Genomic DNA, 26,029 nt, shown 5'->3' on the forward strand with positions numbered 1-26,029 from the left:
AGGTGGGCTTTGCAATCAATTTATGCTATTGAGATATTCATACTTTGGTGGAGTGTTTATCTCAAGGACTCTATACCGTACGTACATTATATATCCACACAGATCCATTGAGTAAACGGCCACACATCATCCAAACACTCCATTCAGGAGATAGAAGACAATAAGCGAGGTACTAGATAGTAGTACCCGGTCTCTTCATGCATAAACTAGAAGTAAGAAAGAACCCGACACCGACACCGACAAGCCCGATGAATGACTGAATGATACCTCCGAATCAAGGGGTGTCTGTGTTGTGTTACGAGCCGAGCCCCGAATACTACCCTGTCTACCTATTAGGACTTCACAAGCCAACACAAGGGCGTTAATCAGCAATCGAGCAATGAATGATTATGCAATCCTCCAAAGGTCTAGACCTACATATTTCCCCTTGTCAATCACTCCGATCCCCTGGATGGATCTGGACCTGGTATGGCGCGTTATTAAGGTCGGTCCCCTCCTGCCTGCCTGCACTACTGCGCATTCCATCCTCCTTAGCGATCGCTGGTGATCCATTCCGGCGTGTGTAGGTGTGTGCATGCGGTGCGGAATATGTAAGACAGGTTTCAATTGAGTTTGGGCTGGGCTGGGAGGTGGAAGGTTTGGAATGTTTTATGCGCTAATGGTATCTAGATTGAACTAGAATACTACCTAGACGATGTAGTTGATCTGCTGTGTTTGGATTACATAATTGATCGTGTGTACTGCGTTCTCCGTGTTTATTGTTTTCTAGTATGCGGAGGGGGGAAGCGTCCCATGTCTAGGATCATCGAATTTACTACCTCATGTTTTCTATGGGGTTGAGTTATCTGGCGGGAGTTGGGCGTTGACCATCTCCTGGGCGTAGGTGCCAATGTGAATGGGCTTTTAGGGTCTGGGCCTTCCATTGACTGCCATAGGCACGCCAAATAGTGTTTTCACACCATGCTATGCCATGCAATATGTTTACATCCTCCCTGCTTACCAGTATTGAACTGAGTGACGGGCAGTCAGGTATGGGTTACTGAATCTAAAGGGCCTAGAATTAGATAGTGAGAATTCATTCTATAATGTGTGGGTTCTAGATCCCTTTGTATGTATAACCTATGCACTCATTTCAGATTCGTGTACGTGCAACTCGCATTCAATATTCAATCGATCAAAATTATTCCGTCCAAGTCCAGACCCCTCTACTGCAGGAACTTGGCCGTTGGGATCTATTCCCGTTGATGTATTCTATGACCGACTCGCCCCGCCTATGAACAATTGTAAAGGAAAATGTAGAAGTCTAACGCTATCATTTCATCGCGAGAGCTCGGCCACGAAGGATTTGCCCCAGAAAGCACTGTCCAACGTTAGCTATGACCTCTTTTTCTTTTTCTCGAGCCCAATCTGAGGCGAAGGAGTCAGCACTAACCTGGTGTATTTGGAAATGTACTTGTTGAGCTTGGCGAAGTTGTTGGCCCGACGGTCCTCGGTCATCGAGACGGCCTCGTGGTATGCACTGGCCAGCTCTTCGGTGTTCCACGGGTTGACGATGATACTTCCATTCAGGCTCTGAGCAGCACCGGCAAACTCGGATAGGACCAAGACACCTTTGCGTCGCTCCTGAGTTGCAATGTACTCGAATGATACCAGGTTCATACCATCTCTGGTAGAGGACACGAGACAGGCATCGGAGGCCGAGTACAAGGCAATCAGCTCATCAAAGCTGACGGATTTGTGCATGAAGTGAATGGGCATGTAATCCACGGTACCTGTTGACGGCGATTAGTATAGAGTAGTGGTGCTAAAGAGTGGTGGTAGGAGCTTACCAAATTTGCCGTTGATTCTCCCCACCAGTTCGTTCACCACGGCCCGCAGGTTCTGGTACTCTTCAACATCCTGACGACTCGGGACTGCCACTTGGACGAGCACAACCCTGCCGACCCATTCGGGATGGTTGGATAGAAACACCTCCAAGGCATGCAGCTTCTGAGGGATACCTTTGATGTAGTCGAGGCGGTCCACGCTGACCATCAACTTAGTCCCCTGGAACTTACTCTCGATGTTCGCAATGCGGTTCTGCACCTTGGGGCTCTTGAGCCCCTCCGTGAATTTCTCTGGGTCAATTCCAATCGGAAATGCGCTGACGTGGACAGATCTCCCCTCCAGCTGAACACTGCTAGGAGTCGTCACCAGTCCTCTAAAGAGACACGTTAGTTAACGAGGCAAGCGCGCGAATAAAAATCGAAGCTATCGGCGGCACTTACAAAATATGAGCGCAGCTGCTGAGGAAATGCCGCGCGTAGTCATAGGTGTGAAAACCGACCAGATCACATTGCAACACACCGTGGAGCAGCTCGGACCGCACGGGGAGGATCCGATAGATTTCACTGCTGGGGAAGGGCGTATGCAGAAAGAATCCAATGCGGATGTTGTTCTTGCCCAGCTGGCGAAGTCGCTCGCGGAGCAGCTCCGGCAGAAGCATGAGGTGGTAATCATGCACCCAAATAAGATCGCCCTCGTGAGCTTCGTTGGCAATCGTCTCGGCAAACAGACTGTTGGCCTCACGGTAGGCGTCCCAGGCAGCCTCGTCGAACACTATCTCCCCAGGGTGGTAGTGTAGGAGGGGCCATAGAATCGAGTCTGACAGGTCATGTTAGATGTATGTACTTCGAGGGGCCTGTGGTTAGCTGCCAAGTGGCTGAGGGTAAGGCGATCTTGCCGCCGGTAGAGGGGTAAAAAACCGACAGGTACGTTGACACCTAGGTACGGATACCTGGGTGCATGTATGCCTTTATGCATGTATGTCTGGATGAAGGGAGGGGGCGGATGGATGGATGAACGTGTGGGTGGGTGTGTAGTATGGACTTACTGGAAAAGCCATTGTAGTGACGATCGGCCAATTTGTCATCCATGAACACCGGGGTTGCCCCAAATTCATCCTTTAGTCTGTCCTTCAGAGAAGGGATCTCATCTTCTGGTACCTCCAGGCCCGGCCATCCATACCATTGGAAGGTGGTAGTTTTGGACAGGCCACTCAGCCCGGTGACCAAGCCCCCCGAGGACATGGAGAACTCATACTTGCCACTTTCGGATCGGCGAATGGTGATAGGTAACCGATTCGAGACAATAAGCAGACGAGAATCGCCCGCAGTAGGCGGAGGAGAGATGGTGGTGGAGGGCATCAGGAAGAGCCACTGAGACTGACCGCCCCGCTTCGAGATTGGAATACGTCAATTGAGAATGAGGGTGGATAGGATAGGTAATTGAGGGTTTATATTGAGTTACAATGAGGGCCGGAACAGTTCGGGCAGGAATTGGGAGAGGAAGTTGAAAGCGAGTGGAGGAATGGAGGTTGACAGAGAGCCCAGCACGGAATAATAGAGATGATAGCTTAGCCCGTCGTGGCGGTGATGATAATGGAGCTCGTCCTGAATTTTCAGGTATCCACTTTCAACACGTTTCCGGCTTTGTTTGCTCTGCGCGCCTTCTGCCTTCTTTTTGCCCCTCAACCTTCTTCCTCTTCTTTTATCCCCCTCGCATCGTTCGAGGCCCCCTTTCTCCATTTCTCCATCCTCGACAAATCCCATTATCCCTTAGTCTTACCATCCGATGATTCCAACTACTGACCATATCCGGAATTTCTTGGACTCTCTCGGGTTGTCCCCTTGGTCAGAGCAAGGTTAGCGACTCCTCTCAACTAGCGCTATCTTTAGTGCGGGTGGATTCAACCGTGGATCATTCCGGGTTCCTCACGTCATTGCAGTCCTTTGGTCGATGTCGTTATCACTTCTTACAGCGGTATGATTTAATGCTTCGCGCGATAACATCCATGTGTCCAAGTTAAGAAGTAGGTAAGTTATCTCTCACATTTTCTGCAGGCCGTTGGAATCAGGGCGCAGGCCAATGATCGGGTTTCCTCCTCATTCCACCACATCTCACTCCGTGCCCAATACGAACAGCTGCCAGTCTGTCATGCCACAATGGTTCGCCCCAGAAAATCGTCTCTCAACCGTTCCCCTCCTTCTGGCTTTACCCCATGCAACGGCCAGAAGGTTCCATTTTTCGCCCTTTCATATGCTTTGACAGATGCCCTATAATTTCATGGTCCAATCATAGACGTCATCTATCCATGGTTCACTTTAAATTGAGCTGCGAAGATGTCTAACTGCCGCGTCAATTAGGATCATTGACTTGAAAAAAGTTGGTCTGCAGGCCCTTTGGATGACTGACAGCCTTTCATGCGTGTGGAACGTAACTTTTTTTTTGATCCGGATAAGACACCCGACTTTTCATATTTATTTTATAATATTTTTATCAATCTCCACGGTCTCTGTCGTGCTTGCATGACCTCCTTTTCTCTTTTCTCTTGTAGGTAGATTTTGGACACCGAAGAGGCCCACTCTCGGAGATTCCTACCAAATGACAATCTTCATTGCTTCCATGTAAGTCTTTGCGGATTCTCTATTTCTTTTTTCCCCCCCTCTGCATCAAACAGGACTGATGACTTCCTTGGAACAGATTTCTACCCTATACTATCAACTTTCAGGCCACCGAGCTAAAGCGCCGTAAGTCGTCCGTTAGTCATTCTCATGCGGACGATCATATCATAGGGAGACTAGCAGAGTCGTACCGAAGGCGTCACTCGAAAACATTCAGTCAGTCATTGACTCCTGGAGCGACCACCGAAGACGAAAAGATTTTCAAATCATATGTGTCGAAATCAGCAAGCGAGATCCCATCGGCCGATGATCCCAATGGTCCAGGTCCCAGCGACCCTCCAGTGGTCTCCTGGGGCCAGAGCCGTAAATTCAATCAACCACGCCCCAAGGTGTCCAACTATCCTGATCGCTCAATCCTAAGCCGCTTTGGTCTGGAATACGAAGACCAGCCGAACTATCTCGAAACGGCATTAGAAACACCCGATTCCGAAGAGGATCGTGCAAGTCTGCGTGCATTACTCTCCGATGTTGACTGGACCGTGAAAGCAGCTGAGCAAGGCAATGGAGGCTTGCGCAATGCAGTCAACGCCGCCGAAAAGGCAGGCATCCTATCGGACAAGATGTGGGTGGGCACACTGGGTATGCCCACCGACTCCCTGAAGGATGAAACGCGCTCAAATATCTCGGAGACGCTGGAAGACGAGTATGAATCGATTACGGTGTTTGTCGGTGACCACGAGTTCGAAGGACATTATTCGCATTTTTGCCACTCGGTCTTATGGCCTGCCTTTCATTATCAAATGCAGGAGAGTCCCCGACATACCGAGTACGATGACTACTCTTGGAAGCAGTACGTCAAGGTCAATGAGGCATTCGCAAAGACCATTGCGGTCTATTGGCGCCCGGGGGACACTATTTGGGTCCAAGATTATCACCTCTTACTCCTACCATCTATGCTGCGAGAAATGTTGCCCAACGCAGAAATCGGGTTTTTCATGCATGCTGCATTCCCCTCGTCCGAGATTTTCCGCTGCCTCAGTGCACGAAATGCGCTCCTGAATGGGCTTCTTGGTGCAGATCTTGTTGCCTTCCAAACAGACGAATATTGTTACCACTTTCTTCAGGCATGCAGTCGGCTTCTAAGTTTAGAGGTGTCTATCAATGGGGTTCAACTGCCTGGTCGCTTCGTGCATTTGAAAAAGCTGCCCATTGGTATAGATACAAATTCCCTCGATGACTTGCGCCAAACTGCCGGGGTAAAGGATTGGATTGCGAGCATCTTCTCCAGATATAAAGACAAGCATTTGATCATCGCGCGGGACAGACTTGATGCCCCTGGAGGTGTCAAGCACAAGTTAATGGCATATGAGCTGTTCCTCAAGAAATACCCCAAATGGAGAGGAAATGTAAGTTTCTGCACCCGAAGTTACGTTGTCGGCTATGTGTATACTAATGTGTCCAGGTTGTCCTCGTCCAAATTGCCTCCGCTTCAGAAATGCCTGAACTAGAAGCCCAGGTTTCCAAGATCGCCATGAGAATCAATTCTACCTACTCGACGCTTACCCATCAGCCACTAGTGCTCCTGAGGCAAGATATTAGCTACTCTCAGTTCCTGGCCCTCATGAGCGTGGCAGAGATATTCATGGTGACCAGTCTGAGAGAAGGCATGAATCTTCAAAGTCATGATTTTCTCCACTGCCAGGATGGGAGAATAACAGCTCAGCAACACGGCTCCCTTATTCTGAGTGAATTTACCGGAAGCGCTTCTATCTTCCATGGACATGATCTCTTGGTCAACCCCTGGAATTACAAGGAGGTTGCAGACATGATCAACAAATCGCTGGAGATGTCACCGGAGCAGAAAAAGCAGAATTGGGAGTTCTTGCTTGAGCGAAAAGCCCCGTATACCGCAGTGTCCTGGTGCAATTCGTTCAAGACAGCTTTGGCCGAGGCACGCAGTACACAACTATCTCGCGAACTCAGTCAGGTTTCATCGCTCTCGGTCCCTGCCTTAAAAGAAGCCTACGACAGATCTGGCTTGCGACTCTTCTTTATCGAAGATGAGGACGGCTCTTCCGCTACTTCGGCACTTTCCCAACAGTCGCTCTCTTTGCTCGAGCGTCTCGTCATGGACCCCAAGAACGTGGTCTATGTGACGAGCAGCAAGAGTCCCGAGAAATTGGAATCTTTGCTGAAAGACTTTTCCAATCGGGTTGGCTATATTGCTGAGAATGGGTGCTACAGACGAGACATTGGATCTTCTCAATGGAGGGCACTGGTTGACCTGGAAAAGGCCAAAGACTGGCGAAGCGGCATCCGCAAGGTGATCCAATACTACCATGAAAGGACCGAAGGAAGCCAAATCGAGGAAGGCCATTGTCTCCTAAAGTTCTGGTATAACAACGCACATGACCCTGACATCGCTGCTCGACAAGCGTCCGACCTTGCAGATCAGATCAACGGCACCCGTGGCAGTGAGTCTATCCGAGTCGTGCTCACCGAGGGCGCTGTGGGCGTTGAGCCTTTGGACGGCACAAAATCGAAAGCGGCTGAGTCCGTCTTGGATCTACTCCCGCGGGTCCCGGATTTCCTATTCGTCGCGGGCGGCACTCGCGGGGACGAAGCCCTGTTCCGCTGGGCAAATCATCTTCAGTCCACAAACATAATTCGCAACGTGTCAACCCTTACCACCGGCACGCACGCCACCGAGGCCAAGGCCGTGCCACCCAAGAGCATGACCATGGCTGACATTATGGGCGTTCTCTGCAATCCAGCCTTGAACGAATATGCATCGATGAACGGCGACGGGCCTATCGTCGATGGTGAAACATCCATTCCAAGACATCCCATTGCTGGATTTTGATCAATTCCCGCTTACGCCTTTCTGACCTACCTATCTCCGCTCTCGTCGTTGACATCTTCACTCTGAACCTTCCCTTCTTCCATACCTCTACTACTTCTTTTCTTTCTGAATTAGTATCCCATTTTACTTTTATCTTATCAAGACACATACATAAATATATGCATCCATACACAGATACATTCTTTGTCATCTCACCCAATCTCCCCTTTATCTTTCTCATCTTGCATCATACCTCCAAAGGCATGCGAACAAACATCGATATCGAAACATCTGTAAATGTCTCAGCAAGACAAGGTCAATAGACATATTCAAGTCTCTTTTATATCGATATCGATATCATAGACTGCATTGATGGCTTCATCGTCTCATTATTATCCACTCACTGCCTACCTGTTCACCATTGTACTCCCAACTGTCGTTATCTATACTCGATCCTTGGGCCTTATTCCTTTTCCATCTAGATAGCGAAATAAATCCAATTCAATCATGGAACAGAGCTTCTTCATTTTAAACAGTTAAACTAAAAAAGAACATCATGACGCTCAGCCTCCCTATCTAACCAACGAAAACCAGGCATCCATCCAGGGAACTATTCAAAGTATGAAAGATAAGAATCATTAGGAGCGAAAAAAGTCAAAATCAAATAAAGTATCAATAGTAATAATAAAAAAGGTAATGGTTTATACCTACCTACCTACTCTTTCACATGCAAATAAACCGAGTGCCACAGACAGACCTTGAATATAATGAAACAAAGTTAAAAAAAAAAAAAAACAAAAAATAAGGAATTGGAAAGAAATGGTAATAGACAGGGGTTATAATCTGCATCACACGCAAAATAAATACTCTACCTACCCAAGGTGGAATAAGAATAGAGAAAAAAAAAATCAAAAGGCGAAATCTCACAAGAGATATATAAAGTAAAAAGTACAATGCGCCAAGAAAGGAGGGGGAGAAAAGATGTGAAACAAGATACAGGACCTAAGACACAAACATGACGGATTACTGATATCCCTGATATAAGTAAGGAAATAAAAAAGACAAAAGTTTAACAAGGTCCTCGTCTTCGTTCAACAGTCACAATCACAATCACAATCGAAAACTCCAGGTGGGTCAAAACGTTTCAATCAGTTGGGATCTTACGGAACAGCAGGAAACACCATCAATCATCTCGTCGGGTCAAGAGGGAAAAGACGCCGTTGTCCCTCGAGGGGTCACCCATCCGTTCTACAGGGAACAGGAGAGCAGGGCTTAAAATAGCATAGGAGAGAAATGAGAAAACATAGCAAACGGGGAAGGATGAAGAATAAAGGTAAGAAAGAAAGTGAAAAAAAATAGCACTTTAGCTACCAAGGTCCGGATTATTCGACTCGTTGCCTGCGGAAGAGCCATTCCCGGTCCCTGCTGAAACAAGAGTCGGTGCTACTCGCCTCTTTTTCGGTTGTTGTACCTGTGGAACCGAATTTTGCTCATCCTCCTTTTCGGACTCGCCCGCGCGTTTGCCTAGGACGCTGTTGCTGACTGAACTTGTCCCACTCTGAGAGACTGTAGACATGGGGGTCTGCGGCGGTGTAGACAGTGGAAGCGTGGGAGGTTGCGAGGAGTTGGTCGCCGTCACAAGCGGCACGGAGCCCAGGGTAAGCGTTGGGTTATTAACCACGGATCCCGCGGCTTGCTGCGCAGGGGGCTGCGTGGTAACTGATGACACGGAGTTAGAGCGCGCCGGACTTGCCGGAGGTGCTTGCGCGGCGGTGACTGGCGCAGCTGGACTCGGTTTCGTCGGGGGCACACTGGTGTGACCCGCGGCCGCCTGTGCGCTAGAAATCCCAGCATGCTGTGCCGTTGCCGTCGGGGCATTATACTGTTGACCCAGCTCCCCCGGTGCAAACGACAGCGATGAACAGAAGCCGTCCGATGAGCTCATAATCAAGGTCAATCCATCACTCGACCTGGCTGGTATTAGAACGGATGCAACTGGTTTCGCGCACGGGGATGGAATAAAACAACATACCATGTCAGATCGGTGAAGGTGGCGAAGTGCAGATTGCTCACAACGCAAAGGGGCGTTTGCTGTTGGGTGTCGTAAACCAGGACGGCATCTTGAGTAGCCACAGCATAAACTATTCGATAAGGAAGACTGAAGACAGGGGTCGGTGTCGGAGTAGAAGAGGGGCTATCGTCTTTGGGGGGTTGGTTGCTTCTCGGCGGGTCACTTGCTACAGGCGCTGGTGGCGGCGGCTCCATAGATTTTAGTTCGCCCGTGGAGCTCACTATGGGATCAGGGAGGGAGGCGAACGCCTCTTCCCCGGAGGACGTGTCCAAAGTGATGTGACGCTCGGGCTGAGGCGCCTGTCGCAGGGTGTAAAAGATCGGAGAGCATTTAACTGCGACCGAGGGTTTCTTGTGACCTGGGAGATGGGAAATGGGCGGTTTATTGAAGCCTGCGCGCGTGTAGACGTAGACGGTATTGATGATTTCATCCGTCGTTTTCGCCGAATCTGGTACAGACAGATGCGACGTCTTATACTGGCCGGCGGGCGTGAACAGCAAGCTTCCGTCGGGAGCGAATGTCAATCGCCTGAAGAACGAGGTGAAGGTTTCGTTCGCGTAAATGTTGGCATTCTTGACGCCCAACCCGCTGAGAATGTTCGGTGATGGTACTTCAAGCGGCTTGACTGCAGGTAACGGCAAGGATGGTGCAGGGGATGCGGATCGGCGGATGGACGGGGAGGAGCCAAACGAGGATCTCCGACTGTGGGACACCGGAGGAGGGTCCATTGGCAGATTCGAGGCCATTGGGGTGCCGGGTGTAGACGGCGCCGGAGATGTGATCGCGGCCGCGTTACTGGTGGCCGGCTGGGAGCGGATCGAGGAGAGGTCCGGAGCTGGGCTGCTCGAAGCAATGCGTTTGGCCGGCAAGTCCATCTTCAAGAATTTCCCGTGCGAGGTCAACGTAAATTGGCCATCTTTCGTTTTCAGGCTGTAAATGTGCACGGATCGGTCCGATGACTGTGTCGCGACGAATTCGTTCAAAGGATCCCATGCAACACCTTGGACGTAGTGGGAATGTTCAGCAATTTGGCGCACCATTTGTCCTAGAAGGGAGGAGTCGGACTATTAGCACACACGCTCTCCGAAGGTTTTTCGAAGCTACAAGTTGAGGCTACCAACCGGTTTGCGCATTGTAAATCCGAGCAATGTTATCCATGCTCCCCGTGATTAGGAAGACACCATCTGGAGACCAGGCCAAATCGTAGATCTCTGCGCCGGACGACCGACACATGTGTTTGACTCGCCATGTTTCCTTGTCATCCGATCGGTCCTCTCCCAAGCCACCTTGGGTTTGCAATTCCGACGGAACCCAGAGTAGTACATTTCCATCATCCCCGGCAGATGCCAGCATCTCGCCTAGAATGTAACGTTAGATCCAGTCAGTGGGAGAGGGGGTTGTCGCCGTCTACCTTTGGGACTGAACCGCACAGCATTGACGGCTTGCGTGTGTTTGATTAGTGTGCTCAAATATGACACTTTGCGTTCCTCTCCGGTAGATTCCACGCGCCATAACTATCGCGTTCTGAGGTCAGAAAAGGTCGGCGAAGGGGGGGAGGGTAGAAGCGGCAGGAGAAAAGATCCGACGAGGCAGAGGGAGGGGAATGGAGCTCGTACTCGGACATTATTATCACTATCGGAGGAGATCGTGTTAGCAGGTGACATTTCCAAGGAAGAAACGAGGTGCAAATGAAAACCAGGCGAACCTACTTTCCGGCCGTTGCTAGGCGCCCTTTGCCATGGGGATCGAAATGTACCGAATAGATGGGAGCGTTGTCGTTGTGCCACGAGATGAGCAACGGAGTCGCTTTCATGGTGAGCACGGGAGCTCAATGGGCTCCCCGGAGACAGATAAAGGACGATCACCGAGAGTTGAAAAATGAGAAATGGAGTAATTGTCGGGAGATAAAGCTTGTAGGAGAGGAAGGGGGGGAGGAAGTGAGAGTTGAGACAAGAAGTTGCAAAAGGAAGAAGCGATGGAGAAACGCGGAGGAATCCAGTAGTCAGGAGCCGTGGAACAGGCCCGTCCAACACGGTTAAATGAGGGGGGGATCACCGTCCGTCAGGCTGGGCAGAATGATGAAAGAGGGAGAAAAGGAGGGATGATTCCTGCCGATGCGAGTCTGGCTGTCATTTCTTCGTCGGATTCTTCTTTATCCCCCTCGTCGCCGTTGTTTCTCGCTTGTCGTTTGGCGTCTCCGCGTTCGGGCGAATGAGCGACAACGTGACCGTCAGCATTAATTGACCGGATGGTTCTGATTCAGATTTATTGAACGGTGGAATCGGGGTCTGACTGTATTGACCCTCTGGTCGGGATTTGGGCGTGCTCTGTTGAAGCTGTTCCCAATGTCTACAGCTCTACTTGGCTGGTGAATGTAAAGAGGAGAGATATATTCCCGGACACTGGAGAAGTATACACCTTTCCTCCCTCCCAACTTTGAACCAACACAAATCAACATCATCAAGGAAAATGCCCAAAAAACACAGTGAACAAGCACTCTTAATCTCCAGCTTTATTCTCTTGAATCCAGCCAGCCTCCCATCGATGTTTCCTATTAACGCCGTCCATTTGCATACTCGCTATCAAATCAGAGATAAACATCCACAAGCACTTCGAACAGTGAAGGGTAACACCAAGAAGCAATGATGACAATTATAATACAAGGGCATAATATTCCGTTTTATCCAATTATCTTGATTTTACGTGATCCATTTGCCCACCGTCTCGCCGAACCAGCTCACAGCTTTCTCCCGTCGCTTGTTTCGAGCGTCATCCTGCGCCTTCACAAATGGCAAGGCCTCCTCGGCATATAATTTCTGTTGTTCCATCTGTGCATAATGCGAGCGGATTTCCAATTCCCGCTCGTGGGGGGACAAATTTTCCAAGGGTTTCGAGGGCTTGAACCCGGCCGGGATGGCCTCTCCGCCGGGGATTTCCAGCGCATCCGCGGTGGCTTCGGATTTCTGCTGCGTGGCCTGGGGATTGAACAGAGACGCGATGGGGGGTGGTGTCTGACCCGCTGCCTTGGCTTCCTCGACCTGCTTCTCGTAGGTGATCATTTCGTGGTATAGCTTGTCGGCGTGCATCTGAATGCGCTCTTCTCTTTCGGGGTCCCAGTTGAACGCGGCGGCGTAGCCGAGTGCCTGGAGGAATTTCTAAACCGGACAATCTCCATGTTAGCTCACGTTATGAGGACCAGCCGACCGAGCCTGTAGCCTGGAACAAGAACCTACCGCCTGAGTGGTAAAGCAGCGAGAGAAGGTGTGGTTCTCCTCGTGGCACATCGACATGCGCGACTTCAACCGTTTCGACCAAGTGCCGGTCTGGAAGCAGTATGTCAAGTCCTCGTGCTCCAACGCGCAGTTCTCCATAGCGGCCCGATGCACGGTATCGCCGCGTTGCTTGTATTTCTCGATGACTCGCTCCGCGCCTTTCTGGGATTCTTCGCTGGCCGGGGGCTTGTAGGTCTTCCAGAGGTGGGCATAGCGCCCGTCGGGATAGAGCGAGGCGCTGGGCAGCGCAGGTTCCGAAGACTCGTCGACATTGGAGGTCGGAGGCGCTTGCGACGGCTGAGTCTGCGTATTTACCGGCTTGGGAGGCTCCGGGGTCGTAGGGACGTATTTCTTGGGGGCTTCATGTTCGAGGTATTCTCGGAGACCCGGGTCCAGCTTCTTGACGGGATCCTCTTGATCGGACTTGCCCCAGAACCAACCCATTGTAGGTGGCGATGGACGTGTGGGAGTAAAGGATACCGACAGGGGATATTGCAATTGAAAACAGCGAGTGTGTGACACGAAAGCTGCAGCTGAAGGCGAAGTGGAGGGAGTTGGCGATGCGGAGAGAACGCAAAAAGCGATCGACCGAATCGGGCCTTTCGGGGCCGCCAAACCGCATTGGGCGGAGTCCATCAACCGCTCCGGGTTCTTCTCTCATCGCATACTCCGGAGTACTTCCTCTTCTACTCTTACTTCGGACTACCTGTCTCCCTCTTTCCCTTCTTATCGCGTCCCCCTCCCCCTTCCCCTTCTCCCATTCCCCTCGCGTGGTTTTGCGCGCAGAGCTTGCTGAGCGCCGCTTCTCGACCATGAATAACAGTGCGTCGTCTCCCCTCTTGTCCCGCGTCGCGTCAAAACTAACCCGATGATAATAGATCGAGAGGAGCGGCGGCAAATGCGGCAGCGCGGAGCAGCGTAAGCCCCTCCTCCCTCTGTCTGCGCGACAATTGATGCGCTCGAGTGATTACTGACGTCCAGACGATGAGAATAGCACCCGCAAGATCAAGGAAGTCGACTTTGATTTCTCCTTTGGTCTGGCTCCGCCGCCCGAGGAACCCTCCGAACCCGCGTCGCAATCCGAGCTGGCGAACGGACCCCCCGGCCCCTCTGCCCCCTCAGAACCAGAGAGCTCCCAACCTCCTCTGGAATCGGCGAAACAGAACACCCCTCCGCCTCTCAGTCGGAGTTCTTCGCAGCGGACACCGCGGTTCGATGTCCTCGCGGATGAGGCGCCGGATCTGGGACGTAGTAGCAAACGACGGAAGATTGGTGTGTTTACGGTGGAATTGTCGCGATGCATGGCGTTGGCTTACTCGTTTCACAGATTCTCCACCCACGAATCGAAGGATATCCCCGCGTCGTTCCTCGCCCCTTCAGAATGGCACCCAGACCACCCCGCCAGTCCAACCCCCTAACGAACCAATTGAAGTCCCCACGGCCACGAATGCAACGGAATATGAAATTCAAACGACTGAGACAGTTGCTACATCCCCTATCGCCAATAACGCCCCGACCGAGTCGCCTCAAGACGTACCCAAACCCGCGCCCAAGCCATCTGAAAATGGTTCCGAGCCTATACCAGAACTTGCATCGAAGCCTGCCCCTGTGCCCCAAGACTTGAACCGGAACTCACCTGAACAACAACCGGTGCAAGCACCCGAACCGTCACCGGAGCAGTTGCCTCATGAAGATCCCACTGATGTGCCGACGACCGAGCCAGAAAATCAAATGAACGGGGTGCCATACTCTAACCATGTTGAACCGAAATCGCCTCCGGCCCAACAAACAGTATCCCAGCCTATTGACAACTCGTCGCCTGCCGATTCCACAAGAAGTAAACGCAAACGAGGAACCAGGGCGGACCAACATTCACCGCAGAGCGCAAGTCCAGTGGCTAAGGAAGATGCCCCGCAAGCGGCGCTACCTCCCCAGTCGGAAGATTCCATTGATAGTCCAGGTGACAAGCGTAAGACACGAGGAGCCTCGGCCGGTGGTCGCTCGAACGCAAGTCCAGAAATCACCGACCATAGCGCTCAACCGCCCGCACAACTTTCACCGCCGGAGCAGTCTCTGGAAGCCCCGGCTGAGCAACGGAAGACACGTGGCGCCAACGGCGGCGTGCGTTTGTCGAAGAGTGCAAGCCCTAAATCTATCGACAAAAGCATTCGACCATCACCACGGGTTTCAACGCCGGAGCAGTCCGTGGACGTCTCTGCAAGAGAAGGGAAACAACAAGGTGCCAACGCAAGAGCACGTTCTTCGAAGAGCGCAAGCCCAAGATCCGTCGATGAGAGTGCACAGCAACCGCCTCAAGATGCAACGCCAGATCAGCCGCTGGAGGTTTCTACAAGCAAGGGGAAAACACGAGGAGTCCGTGCAGGTGCACGTTCTGCCCAGAGCGGCAGTCCTGACCTCGGCAACGAGACCGCCCAGCAAACCAAACAAGCCTCGCAGACGGAAGAGCCCCGAAAAGCCACCAGAGGCAAGCGCAAAAGACGAGGTTCCAGTGCGAGTGGACGTACTCCGCCGCAAAGCGTTAACACATTAGGAACGGCCGACAAGGAGGTCGAGCATCCACCACCGGAAGAAGCTCAAGATACTCCCGCGGAGACGGTGCCCTCTGAGCCTCAACCAGCGAAACGACAACGAGGCAGGCCCCAAAGGGCTGCCCAGAAATCCCCGGCACCAGGCGAGGAACCGGCAGAGAAGGCGGTTGGTTCCCCCGGGAACAACTCAGCAAAGGAATCATCACCCCCGCGTCGAGAACCCCGAGGCCCCCGTAACCGAAACGTGAGGAAACCCACGCCGGAGCCCGCTGCGGAGGAGGAGGAACCAGCTGCTCAGCCGACGCAGGTGGAAGGTGGTCCCGAGACAAATGCTACGAATCATGACGAAAGTCGCCAGTCACATCAGAAATCGAAGGCGGCGGCAGACAAGAAACCGAAGCGCACTGGACGCGGAGAGAAGACAGCTGAACCGGCGAAAATGTCTGAAGAGATACCCCGACCGGGTCGCAAGGGCAAGAAAGCACGAAAAGCACAAGAGCAGGAACAGACCCAAGAGCGTGAGTCGGAGCCAGAGCCGGAGCCAGAAGTTGAACCGGAGCGTGCAACAGAGCGCCAGCCAGAAGTTGAACCTGAACCCGAACCATCGACTCGCAAACGTGGCCAGGGCAAACCGTCACAATCAAAGAAGGACGGCAAAACACCCCAGCCTGAAGAACGTGCGACCCAGGATAATGTCGAAGAAGCAACCACCTCCCGACCCAAGCGAAAGCCGCGCCAACCTCGCGGCGAGACCGTACCAGTTACTGTGCACCGTCTGGCAAACGTCGCATCTCTCGGAGGGGCGCCTCTTGCCGGCACCTCGTCCGACGAAGAAGAAGACGACGAAAACGACCAAGAAACCGCGGAAGAGCTCTCCACCCGACTAAAGGCCAAACTCCCCAACAGAGGTGGCGTCAACGTCGCAGACGTCCTCAGCCAAATATGTCGCGAAACGCTCGAAAAGACGCTCACGACGCTGAACAACGGCATCGACAACGAGGGCATTGCCGCGCGCCGGTCGGAATGGGCGCGCAAGAAGAAGGCCGTCGAGGCCTACGGCACCGAACTCGAGGGCCGGCTCTACGAGCTCAGTGAGATGCTCGACAGCAACTTTGTTCTGGGCGTGCAACTGAGGAAATCTAAGCGGGAGATGCTGGATCAGCGCACTCGACTGTTCCAGCTCCGCAAGGAACGCGAGGCAGTTGCGCTGCGTATGGATGCTGTGCGTCAGAAGCATTCGGAAGAAGAGAATGCCAGAGCTGTTAGTCTCCTTTCCTCTCCCCTCTCATACAACCACTCCATCATCGAACCAGAAACAAAAACTAACCAAACGCTTAAAAACAGACTCGTTCAACAATCAACCACTCCCTCCACAACATCGATCTCGCTCTCGAACGAAGCAAAAAACCCCAACCTCAACCCGCCGACTCGACCATCCCCCAAGATCCTTCCTCTTCTACTTCCTCCCCAACCATTGGCCTCGAATTCCTTCTCCGCAACGTTGCGGAAAACGCGAGCTCCAGGGCCTCTGGAGCTCAGGGTGGTCTGTTATCACAGATCCGAGCCTTCAATGCGCAGTTGGAATCTACTGCGCGGAGATTGGAGAGTTAGGATTCTCTCTTCCTTTCTCCGTTTTCTCCCACCCCCCCTCCTTTTTATTCTTCTACCGACCTGTTTGGGATTTGCTCGTTTATTAGCTAGCTTCCTTTTCTCCTCCTTTCTCTTTATCTGTTCTGATTATGTATTTTTTTCTTTTCTGTTAATCGTTGAAATACCCCTTCGACTACTTGCTACCTAACCACCATCACCCATCTATCCTATCCAGACTTGGTGTTCCAGTCTAGGATTCCATTGATAGATGGACTACGGATGAATGAACGGCGTTTCGTGTCTCTGAGTTGGACTGGATGCATTAGCTCCATCATTATCATTATCATTATCATTTGCATGTGGGAATATTGTATGACATGAGCGAATAGGATGAGTCTGATTGATTGATTGGCATTTTTCCATTTCCTGTTTGATCTTTTCTGTTCCATTGTTTTCGATCTTCCTGGAGGGTTATTCAGCGTAGTGTTTGATCAGCGTGATTTGAGTGTTTGTGTTTGTTTGTCTTTGACTAGCTATCTAAGCTATCGAGAGGACAATTGATCAAGATTGTCATAACTGAAAAGAACATGTTCTTGTGTTGCGAACGGAACGGAATACGGAACAAATGTCCACCTGGATGGATGATCTCCCAGTAGTGAAGTCAGATGGTTAGATAAGCCACAGTCAGCTGCCTCGTCTGCCTCGTCTGCCTGAATTTGCCTTGCAGCTTGGATGGCCATCCAAGCCAGGCAATCAATGACGCTATACGTAGACATGAACTCATAGCCTTCCCCACTCAGATCACGCAGGATGTAAGGCTATCAGTTAGTATGTATACCTAGACCCAACAAGGCTTGACATTTGATCTGGGGATGACGATGAGCTGCATGCATTAAGCGCTAAAATTAAGCTCAGCCTTGGGGGCCAAACAGTGCAGCCTCAAGGTCCGGGGCGAGGGCTAAGGGCAAAGATAGGGCACAGGGTGCTGTCTGCATCCATGGATTTGTCATGCTCTCCTTCCTCGTAATCGAAAATAGATTGTAGACTCCGCCATGAGGGAAAACTTTAATGAAGATAAAATCAATCAGCATTAAAAATCTGGAATTTATAATATGAAAATTAAATCAAAAAATCCTGCCGAACTCCGAATTTCTCACCATTTGTCATCCCCCCCTCCGCCAATCATCTCCCGACCCGGAGAGCCCCCGACGTAGGACGCCCCAGGCAGCGACGCCTCATTGGCTTTGCCTGCGCGGTGGATCACTAATTTTTTAATCTTCGGTTTCTGCGGATTGGAAATCAACCCGAGATAGGCGTTTTCTAGGGCGTTCGTTGCCTAAAGTCTCCGGGCAGATTCCAGTTGCCCCGGGGGGTGTTATTTATAAGGGCTCGTGGTCGCTGGGGAGGGGATATAAATCATCAATTCATTCACATTCGGGATATCTAAGATATTCAAGCGGATAGACTCTCTACATTGCTCTCTGTTCTCGCTCTCTGTTCTCTGATTCCCAATTGAAAACTTCCATTCAAGCTCCACCATGTCCAAGTTGTTCGCTCCCATCAACGTCGGACGCATGTCCCTTGCCCACCGCATCGCCATGGCCCCGATGACTCGTTTCCGCATCGACGACGAACACGTCCCCCTCCCCATCGTCAAGGACCACTACGAGCAGCGCGCCAGCGTCCCCGGAACCCTCCTCATCACCGAAGCCACCCTCGTCTCCCCCCGCGCCGGCGGCTTCCCCAACGTCCCGGGCATCTGGAGTGACGCGCAGATCGCCGCCTGGCGGACCGTGACGGACGCCGTGCACGCCAAGGGATCCTACATCTACATGCAACTCTGGGGACTCGGACGAGTCGCCAGCCCAGACCTCCTCCAAAAGAACGGCTTCGACCTCGTCGGCCCCAGCGCGACGCCCTTCAGCGCAGACGCTCCCGTCCCGCGCGCCCTCACAGAATCCGAAATCCGCGCCTTCATCGCCGACTACGTCCAGGCGGCCCGCAACGCCATCGCCGCCGGCTTCGACGGCGTCGAGATCCACGGCGCAAACGGCTACCTGATCGACCAGTTCATCCAGGACACGTCGAACCAGCGCACTGATAGCTGGGGCGGTAGCGTCGAGAACCGCGCCCGCTTCGCCCTCGAGACGATTCGTGGCGTCGTCGACGCCGTCGGCGCGGACCGCACCGCCATCCGCTATAGCCCCTTCAGTACGTTCCAGGGGATGCGCATGGCGGACCCGCTCCCGCAGTTCGAGTACCTGGCGCGCAAGACGGCCGAGTTTAAGCTGGCGTATGTGCATGTCGTGGAGGCGCGCGTGGCCGGGAACGCGGACGTCCATGAGACGGGCGACTCGTTGGATTTCTTCGTCGATGCGTACGGAAATGCGGGGCCCGTGATGGTCGCCGGAGGGTATCAGCCTGAGTCCGCGAAGGAGGCTGTTGATAAGCGCTACAAGGACCATGATGTCGTCGTGGCGATTGGACGGCCGTGGACTGCGAACCCGGATCTACCGTTCATGGTCAAGGCTGGGCTTCCGTTGCGGCCGTATGAGCGGGATGTCTTCTATTTGCCGAAGGATCCGAAGGGGTATGTTGATTATGAGTTTAGTGAGGAGTTTAAGGCTGTTCAGGCAGCGGCTTGAGTTGTTGGTTGGTATCTTGGTTTGAGTTGTTTTTGTATATCATGATGTGGCATTGATAGGGCGTTGGGTTGTTTCTGTTTGACTGCATAGCATGGATAGCTTTAGACTGTTGTTTTGATAGAGAATTTCATTGTTAATGTTTGGATCTATAATGCTATCACCATGCAAACTATATCAATCGAGGTTAGCCCTACCCATTGAATCAGGGGTTATCATACATCACCTTACTTGCGTATATCGACCCAAATAAAAAGTCGAGTCCAAAGTCCCACCAAATATCCTAGCCAAAGCCACTAGTCAGGCCTCTGACTATCTGATCCGCGCAAGCGAAGAAGACACTCCTAGTATTCACCCTAGGCTTAGAGCTTAACCTAGCATAGGAACCCCCATCCACAAATCTACTCGCATATCGCAGCTTCAACGCGTCGAAGCGCCTCCTGAAGAAAGTCCACCGGATGCGAAACCACAATTCGAAACCAGCCGGGCTCTTCCGAACCGAACGCCAGACCACTCGCAAGAAAGACCTTCTTGCTCACCAGCAGCCGCATGATTTCCTTGGTGAGTGCATCCCCCGTCAGCTCGGCGCGACGGTCTGGATGAACCTCCAGGTACTTCTTGCCGAGGTTCATCCACAAGAAGAAGCCCGCGTTGCAGCCCGTGGCGTATTCGATACCGCGGTCTTGGAGATAACGGGCGGCGAAATGGAAGGATGTTGCGATTCGCTGACAATTCTGATTCATGTACATTGTTGTGAAGGCGTCATCTTCGAGAAGACTGGCCGCTACGTGGTCGGATAGTCCGGAGACGTACGAGTACGGTGATGTTCCGGATAAGATTGCGTGAAGGGTCCGATTTGTTTGGGAGATGATTGCGCCGATGCGGAGACCGTTGGCGCCGAAGTCCTTACTCAGTCCCCAGAGGCAGTGCACGAGACGGTCATCGATGAGATCGGTCGTGTCGATTGAGAGGACGGATTCGAATTCGACGGGTGGAGGACTGCTGCCGTCGTCGTCGATGTGATTTTCCCACGTGGAAAGTCCGTATATCTCATCGCTGACCAGATGAACCCCGTACTTCTGGCATAAACGCATCAGTTGAATGATGGTTTCCCGGGGATAGCACCGGCCCAGGGGATTGTGAGGATGACAGAGAACCAGCATCCGGATCTGCTTTCCAGTCCGATGCTGAAAGTACAGTAGCGCCTGCTCGTATCTCTGAGCGGCAGAAGATCCCAGCGGGTCGCATCCGTCAAAGGCAACTTCTACCACCTCCGTGGCTGTCCGGAGGGACAGGTCCGGGATAAACGCGCCGTAGTAAGGCCGCCCCAGGAGGATACCGTCGCCCGGATCGGCAAGTGCCCATGAAAGGTGTTCAAGCGCAGCGGCCAGTCCATTTGTCACCACCACATGGTCGGGTTGGATGGGTTTCACTGGGTGAAAATGTCTTGTCAGGAAACGGCCGATGGCGGCTTTTAATCGCATCGAGCCTCCGCCGCCTTGATTGTAGGTCAAGTATCTGGTTGGCAGATCTGGTTGTTTCTTGGTAATATATTCTAGGAGAATGTCGTGCATCAGCACGTTCTCTGCGACCCCGACATTGTATAGCCCGCCAGGGTTGGAATCCTTATCGTATAGATTGGCGAAGATAGCCGACATGGGACTCTTGGATTCGGCGAGAGCCACCCTTTGGCCGCGGCTGGAGGTCATGATATCGGTATTGTGGCCATTCATTGTCAATTTGTCTCTGTGCTTCGTTGCTGCGGAGTAGACCGGGGTTAATGATATTCAACACTCTGAAGATCTTCCCCGGGATTCGAGCCCTAACCCGAACACGCTTACCCAAAGTAGCCTAGCTCCGATTGTTGTATCATGCTCCGTAGAAAATCTAGTTCAGAACACCTGACTTGTTTGAGCGCTTGCTCAAACTAGAATATCGAATTTCCAATTGAGATATTGGCAGGAAGGCATGCGTCCAATCCAGATCCTGAACACGCACTCCGTGTTTATTGTTGCATTACCTTACTTCCTACTCTCATACTGCTGAGTAGAGCGGCCAGAGAAATCGAAATACCATATAATAACGTTCTTGTTTCCAAGGCCGATATCCTTGATGATTTGTTGGGTTCATCTTTTCCTGTATCATGGTCATTTTATAGGATGCTGGGGTTTTCCGGGCTGCACATCATATATGTAGATTCTAATCCTGAAAGAGTCGATTCAATTTCAATGCTTGTATTGTTATCTGTCAGATTTTCTACTCCATGCAAACCATACGAGCAAAGTAAGAAAAGCTCACCCGAAGGTCTAGGTCATTCTTGCCCGTGAGGTCCAAGAACTCGAGATTTTCCTGATGCTGTAGGCCCGCGATATTGCCGAGACAAAACGACATGAGCACGTTCATCGTAACTTTCTTGGTATGCCCGGCCACATTGGCATCTGCCAGGGGTACTCAGAGAAAGAGGGGCCAATGCAGTTGGTCAGACAGTCTCTGCTAGTCTGTCGACTTTCGTCGGAACAAATTTCGTGCCATAATCCAGTGCCCCTATGACGCAGAGACATCGCTGGTCAAAACGGCCGGCCAGATGTGCACCGAGTAGGATACTGGTCACGTTGATCATCTTGTCGGGAATCATGAGAAGCTCGGTCTCCTTGGTATTCTTGATGTCAAGGTTGAGTAGTCGCTGACAGCTCCGTTAGGGGCGTTAATTGAGGTTACGAAAGTGATGGCCTCTTCTGAACGGAGGAAATCCAGGGCCGCATTTGCTTTGATGGTCGCCACATGCCTGACACGCTTTGCTTCGCAGACAGTCCCTGTGGATTCTGATTGATCCGTTTCAAGATTTTTGTTTCCCATCCTGTTGCGAGGCTTCAGGATCAGCTATCTGGCAGAGTTCATATTGGAGAATTTGCACCGGTGTTGTCTGCTGAGAAGGAGCAATGTCCTCGACGAGCAGGAATCAGGAATTGAGAGCACGGTTGTGATAATCAGGCTGTCAGTCTGATACTGCTTTTGATAGCCGGTGGCCTGCATTCTTCAACATTCACATGATACCAGTTCTGGCTTGGATTCATCAGACTCATCAGGAGGGAGGCCTATGTAGTCTCGGTATTACTGGCCTCACTCTGCTAGTCTCAACCTCAGCCGGACGACAACTCAGTCGACACTTTCATCGTTGCAAAGCACAGATTAGCGACGAGGACAAGCCATGACGGTCCAAACTCTACAGCAAAATCCGCCTCGACACGTGCGCCCTAAACCGGTTAGTCTGTGCAACCACCAACAACAGCAGCGACAAGATTCCTTGGGTAATTTCTTGACTTCACCTCTTGTGAATCAAGAAGCTTACTCTTTTGTCATGATCAACAGCTTCCACCATGCTACCAACAACTGAAATCATTGCCACTAGCGGTGGATCATCCACGTAGTTGCCCGAGTACCTACACATTTCACCAGTGATCAAAGCTCAGAAGCTCAGAAACTCAGAAGCTGAAAGAACCCTCTAGCACCGACCCATCCTGCAACTTTTGTCCCACCTACCGATCAATCCAACAATCAATAGTTCATGAAGCCATCTCAACTACCGTGTCCGGGACTCCTTGTAATCCACAGTTCGCAGCCATACATGAATGAAAGCCAGACCGCCTTTTGCCTGTCGATCTTCCCATTCCCCACCGTGCTAGAAGACCGGCGAATTTTTCATGAATTCTAGATTGTGAATGTTGGCTGCTATCTCTGCGAGGCTGGCGCTGTACGAACTCCGAACCGATCTACCGAGCGCTGCGAACTACAGTAGACTACTGCGACTCGGGTGGATGGCATCATCATTCATCAATGGGGGGTTTAGCCTGATTGATCGACGTGCATACATTGGTGTGCGAAAGTGGTGCTTTCTGCTGGAGACTGCATGCTGACTTGACATCGTCGCATCGATCAGTTTTACATTTTTAGCATTCAGACTAGAAAGTAAAGATATACTGACCATCAAACCCAATCGCCCAGATACACTTTTCTCGCGTGGACCATGAACAACACATGGCATCATCATCATCAATCGTTGCTTATCACCTGACGCTATCAGATCCAGTCCGCCACCTTCCGGAATCCACTTCAGAAAAGAACAAGTTTTAGAGGGGAAGAAAAAAAAAAAAAAAGTGAAAGCACAAAAGACAGAAGAGACGAAAATCTTTGACAAAATCCCATCGTATGATCTAACTAACCCACCAAATCCCTCTACTGTAAACAGCATTCACCCAGCTACATCACCGATAAACAATCCCTGCCCAAAATGGTCGACCATCTCCGCACATGCGGGGGCCGAACTCAAGCAGCTTCAACCTGAACCATCAAGGCCACCAGGGTCAGGACCAGGGCCACCCTGCGCATAATTCGCTGCTCCTCAGCCAGTGGATCCAGCCTAGGCCCATTACTGAGGAAAAAGAATTGGAACAAGAGAATGTTCTGTACCTTGGTCCATAATCCATAGACTGAGACCGGAAAGCCGCGTGAAAAACAATGCCGAAAGAAAAAGAAGATGTTTGGTCTAGTTTCCGCTCCGCCGAACCGACTGCTCTTTGATAGCCGAAAAATGTCCATTATTGTCCGGCCCAACAAAATCGAATAAAAAATAAAGAAAAAAATAGCACTAAACTCCGTGTCCCGAACTAAGACCAAACCCAATGACCTTGTTTCTCCAGGCTTGGAACTCCATATTTTCTATCCCCATTCCCTCCCCAGCAACCTGGATACGTAGGAATCGTCAGTCTCGGCATGCAAGACAATTAATTAGAACTCGGTACCGCGTGCATGGGTGGAACCCAGCGTGCTGGTTCCGCTCTACTGCTACGTCTGGGGTCTCCAGTTCGTATCCATGAGCCCGTACCTAGCTAGATCAAATCATGTGTTTACTGTTTACTGGTACAGAATCCAAGATACATCATGAAGTTATCTCCGTGTTTCTCCCGGATAAACCCCGCCAAACTCCAACTCCAACCGAAACTCTACGAAAAATAAAGGATTCCATAGGGTCGTCGATCCCCCTCAACCCCGTGATCTCTGACGTATGTAGTTTGTCTATCCTTACAATCTTTGTTAATTTTTTGCTTCCTTGGGCCGTAGTGTATGCTGTCATTCAGTATTGGCGTGTACAGTATCTACGTACTTGTCGATGATAGGCAAAATAATCAAGACTAGACTAGACCAGAACTAGTCTAACTTGAATTCTATCCCGTCCATAAGAAAAAACAGGCCATAAGCAAAAAAATAATAATTAAAAGGATCCAATAGATCAACGCCACTGGCGGACTACCAGACAGCCGTGCGCTGCATGGCTTTGACGATTTTTCCTTGGCCGGCGGGCTTGGCCGAGGGCTTTGGGGATTTGGAGGCTTGAGTCTGAGTAATGGAAGATGTCTTGTACGGACGGGTATGGCGTGACAAGAGGGGTGGCTGATAGCTGTTGAGGTCTTGGAGAGTCTTGGAGTCTTGGTATCATTGACGATCTGTTGGCGTTGTGATTGTTGGACGTCCATACACCTACTGTATGTACTGTACATCCAACTCAGTACTCCGGTGTAGTGTGTACTCCGTAAGCTGGGTAGCTCCATCTCGACAACTCTCAACCATGAATTCACGTGGACCGCAATCATGCACTCCGTACTTGGCGAAGCGAGTAGTACTTCGTAAAAATCCACAGTAGACTGGAGAAATTCGCTCTGGGCGTTTTAGGCCCCCTCCGGAAAATAGGAAGAAAAGGTACAACCCCATACCAAGAGGTTTTTGGACCCCGGAGAAAAGGGAGTTGCATCTTTTTCGTATGCATATTGATTAGTATGGGATTCTTATACGAAGCGCACGTGTGAGACAGACAATCCATATGTACAGGTTTGCTACCCAGTACTCCGTAAACACGGTAGCCTTGGTCCGGGGCAGCCGGACTCTGGCGGGAACCCCGGATGTGCATCACTCAGTTGCTATTTTACTTACCACAGTATATCATGTTTATTGTTAACAGATGTATGCGGACTGAGTCCCGTGCGATGAAGAATGACATAACTGGATAAGGTATATGGGTCGATGCATGCATTAGGGATGCGGATCTGTATGGTGTATGTCCATGGATGATGAAGATGGGGGGAGAGCTCAAGAATGAGTGAGTATTGGAGAACTAGAGCAGACTCAAGAATCGGTAAATTGTATGGAGTACAGTACCGGATATAATGTCCTGGTACCTAGAACTTGCGGAGTAGTATCTATTCTACATGGGAATAACAGGCTTCCCCTTGTTCCGTTCCTCTCTCCACACTACGATCTACAACATACACCGGAGTAGATCACTTGATGGCAGATTGCTGATGCAGGAATACATGATGACGAATACAGTCCATACCTGTAAGCACATCCTCGGTAAGCAAGAATCCATAGCTCCTAACTAGAATCAAAGAATGATCCGTCCGCGGCGCTACGGAAGAAAGGCCAGTCCATGGGTGAGAGAGTCTAGTCTAGTTTAAACGAGATTGAACAATCCCGGGGAGAATAATAGAAACACAGGAATTGAAATTAGAAAAGCAAATAAGCCCGTCAGCCCGGCCGAGCCCAGCCCAGACCAAGGCCAGACTACTC

The 26,029-nt window shown here is 51.2% G+C and overlaps 7 protein-coding genes across 7 annotated transcripts; 3 read left to right on the forward strand and 4 right to left on the reverse strand.

The window, feature by feature from the left end:
* Nucleotides 1-1,317: 1,317 nt before the first annotated feature.
* On the reverse strand, nucleotides 1,318-3,185 carry KD926_010666 (glycosyltransferase family 20 protein; the record flags this gene model as incomplete). The annotated part of the gene is made up of 5 exons (XM_053103052.1): nucleotides 1,318-1,360; nucleotides 1,433-1,772; nucleotides 1,830-2,200; nucleotides 2,268-2,643; nucleotides 2,873-3,185. The coding sequence occupies 5 exons, from the start codon at nucleotides 3,183-3,185 to the stop codon at nucleotides 1,318-1,320; spliced, it is 1,443 nt and encodes a 480-aa protein (XP_052953518.1).
* A 1,237-nt stretch (nucleotides 3,186-4,422) lies between these two features.
* Nucleotides 4,423-7,305, forward strand: KD926_010667 (trehalose-6-phosphate synthase; the record flags this gene model as incomplete). The annotated part of the gene is made up of 3 exons (XM_053103053.1): nucleotides 4,423-4,445; nucleotides 4,522-5,848; nucleotides 5,905-7,305. The coding sequence occupies 3 exons, from the start codon at nucleotides 4,423-4,425 to the stop codon at nucleotides 7,303-7,305; spliced, it is 2,751 nt and encodes a 916-aa protein (XP_052953519.1).
* Nucleotides 7,306-8,647: 1,342 nt separating this feature from the next.
* KD926_010668 (putative chromatin assembly factor 1 subunit B) lies at nucleotides 8,648-11,168 on the reverse strand (the record flags this gene model as incomplete). The annotated part of the gene is made up of 5 exons (XM_053103055.1): nucleotides 8,648-9,254; nucleotides 9,317-10,400; nucleotides 10,477-10,713; nucleotides 10,767-10,869; nucleotides 11,112-11,168. 5 exons carry the CDS (start codon nucleotides 11,166-11,168, stop codon nucleotides 8,648-8,650), a joined length of 2,088 nt encoding a protein of 695 aa, XP_052953520.1.
* An 886-nt stretch (nucleotides 11,169-12,054) lies between these two features.
* Nucleotides 12,055-13,071, reverse strand: KD926_010669 (uncharacterized protein; the record flags this gene model as incomplete). The annotated part of the gene is made up of 2 exons (XM_053103056.1): nucleotides 12,055-12,510; nucleotides 12,589-13,071. 2 exons carry the CDS (start codon nucleotides 13,069-13,071, stop codon nucleotides 12,055-12,057), a joined length of 939 nt encoding a protein of 312 aa, XP_052953521.1.
* A 116-nt stretch (nucleotides 13,072-13,187) lies between these two features.
* KD926_010670 (uncharacterized protein) lies at nucleotides 13,188-16,787 on the forward strand (the record flags this gene model as incomplete). Its single annotated transcript, XM_053103057.1, has 5 exons — nucleotides 13,188-13,449; nucleotides 13,506-13,545; nucleotides 13,622-13,899; nucleotides 13,955-16,437; nucleotides 16,521-16,787. 5 exons carry the CDS (start codon nucleotides 13,188-13,190, stop codon nucleotides 16,785-16,787), a joined length of 3,330 nt encoding a protein of 1,109 aa, XP_052953522.1.
* A 1,517-nt stretch (nucleotides 16,788-18,304) lies between these two features.
* KD926_010671 (alkene reductase) lies at nucleotides 18,305-19,411 on the forward strand (the record flags this gene model as incomplete). The annotated part of the gene is made up of 1 exon (XM_053103058.1): nucleotides 18,305-19,411. The coding sequence occupies one exon, from the start codon at nucleotides 18,305-18,307 to the stop codon at nucleotides 19,409-19,411; it is 1,107 nt and encodes a 368-aa protein (XP_052953523.1).
* A 398-nt stretch (nucleotides 19,412-19,809) lies between these two features.
* Nucleotides 19,810-21,141, reverse strand: KD926_010672 (pyridoxal phosphate-dependent aminotransferase; the record flags this gene model as incomplete). Its single annotated transcript, XM_053103059.1, has 1 exon — nucleotides 19,810-21,141. One exon carries the CDS (start codon nucleotides 21,139-21,141, stop codon nucleotides 19,810-19,812), a length of 1,332 nt encoding a protein of 443 aa, XP_052953524.1.
* Nucleotides 21,142-26,029: the final 4,888 nt, after the last annotated feature.

The sequence above is a fragment of the Aspergillus affinis genome (genome assembly GCF_023601865.1).
Source record: "Aspergillus affinis strain CMG 70 chromosome Unknown NODE_84_length_165147_cov_86_321009, whole genome shotgun sequence".
Classification (NCBI taxonomy): Eukaryota; Fungi; Ascomycota; class Eurotiomycetes; order Eurotiales; family Aspergillaceae; genus Aspergillus; species Aspergillus affinis.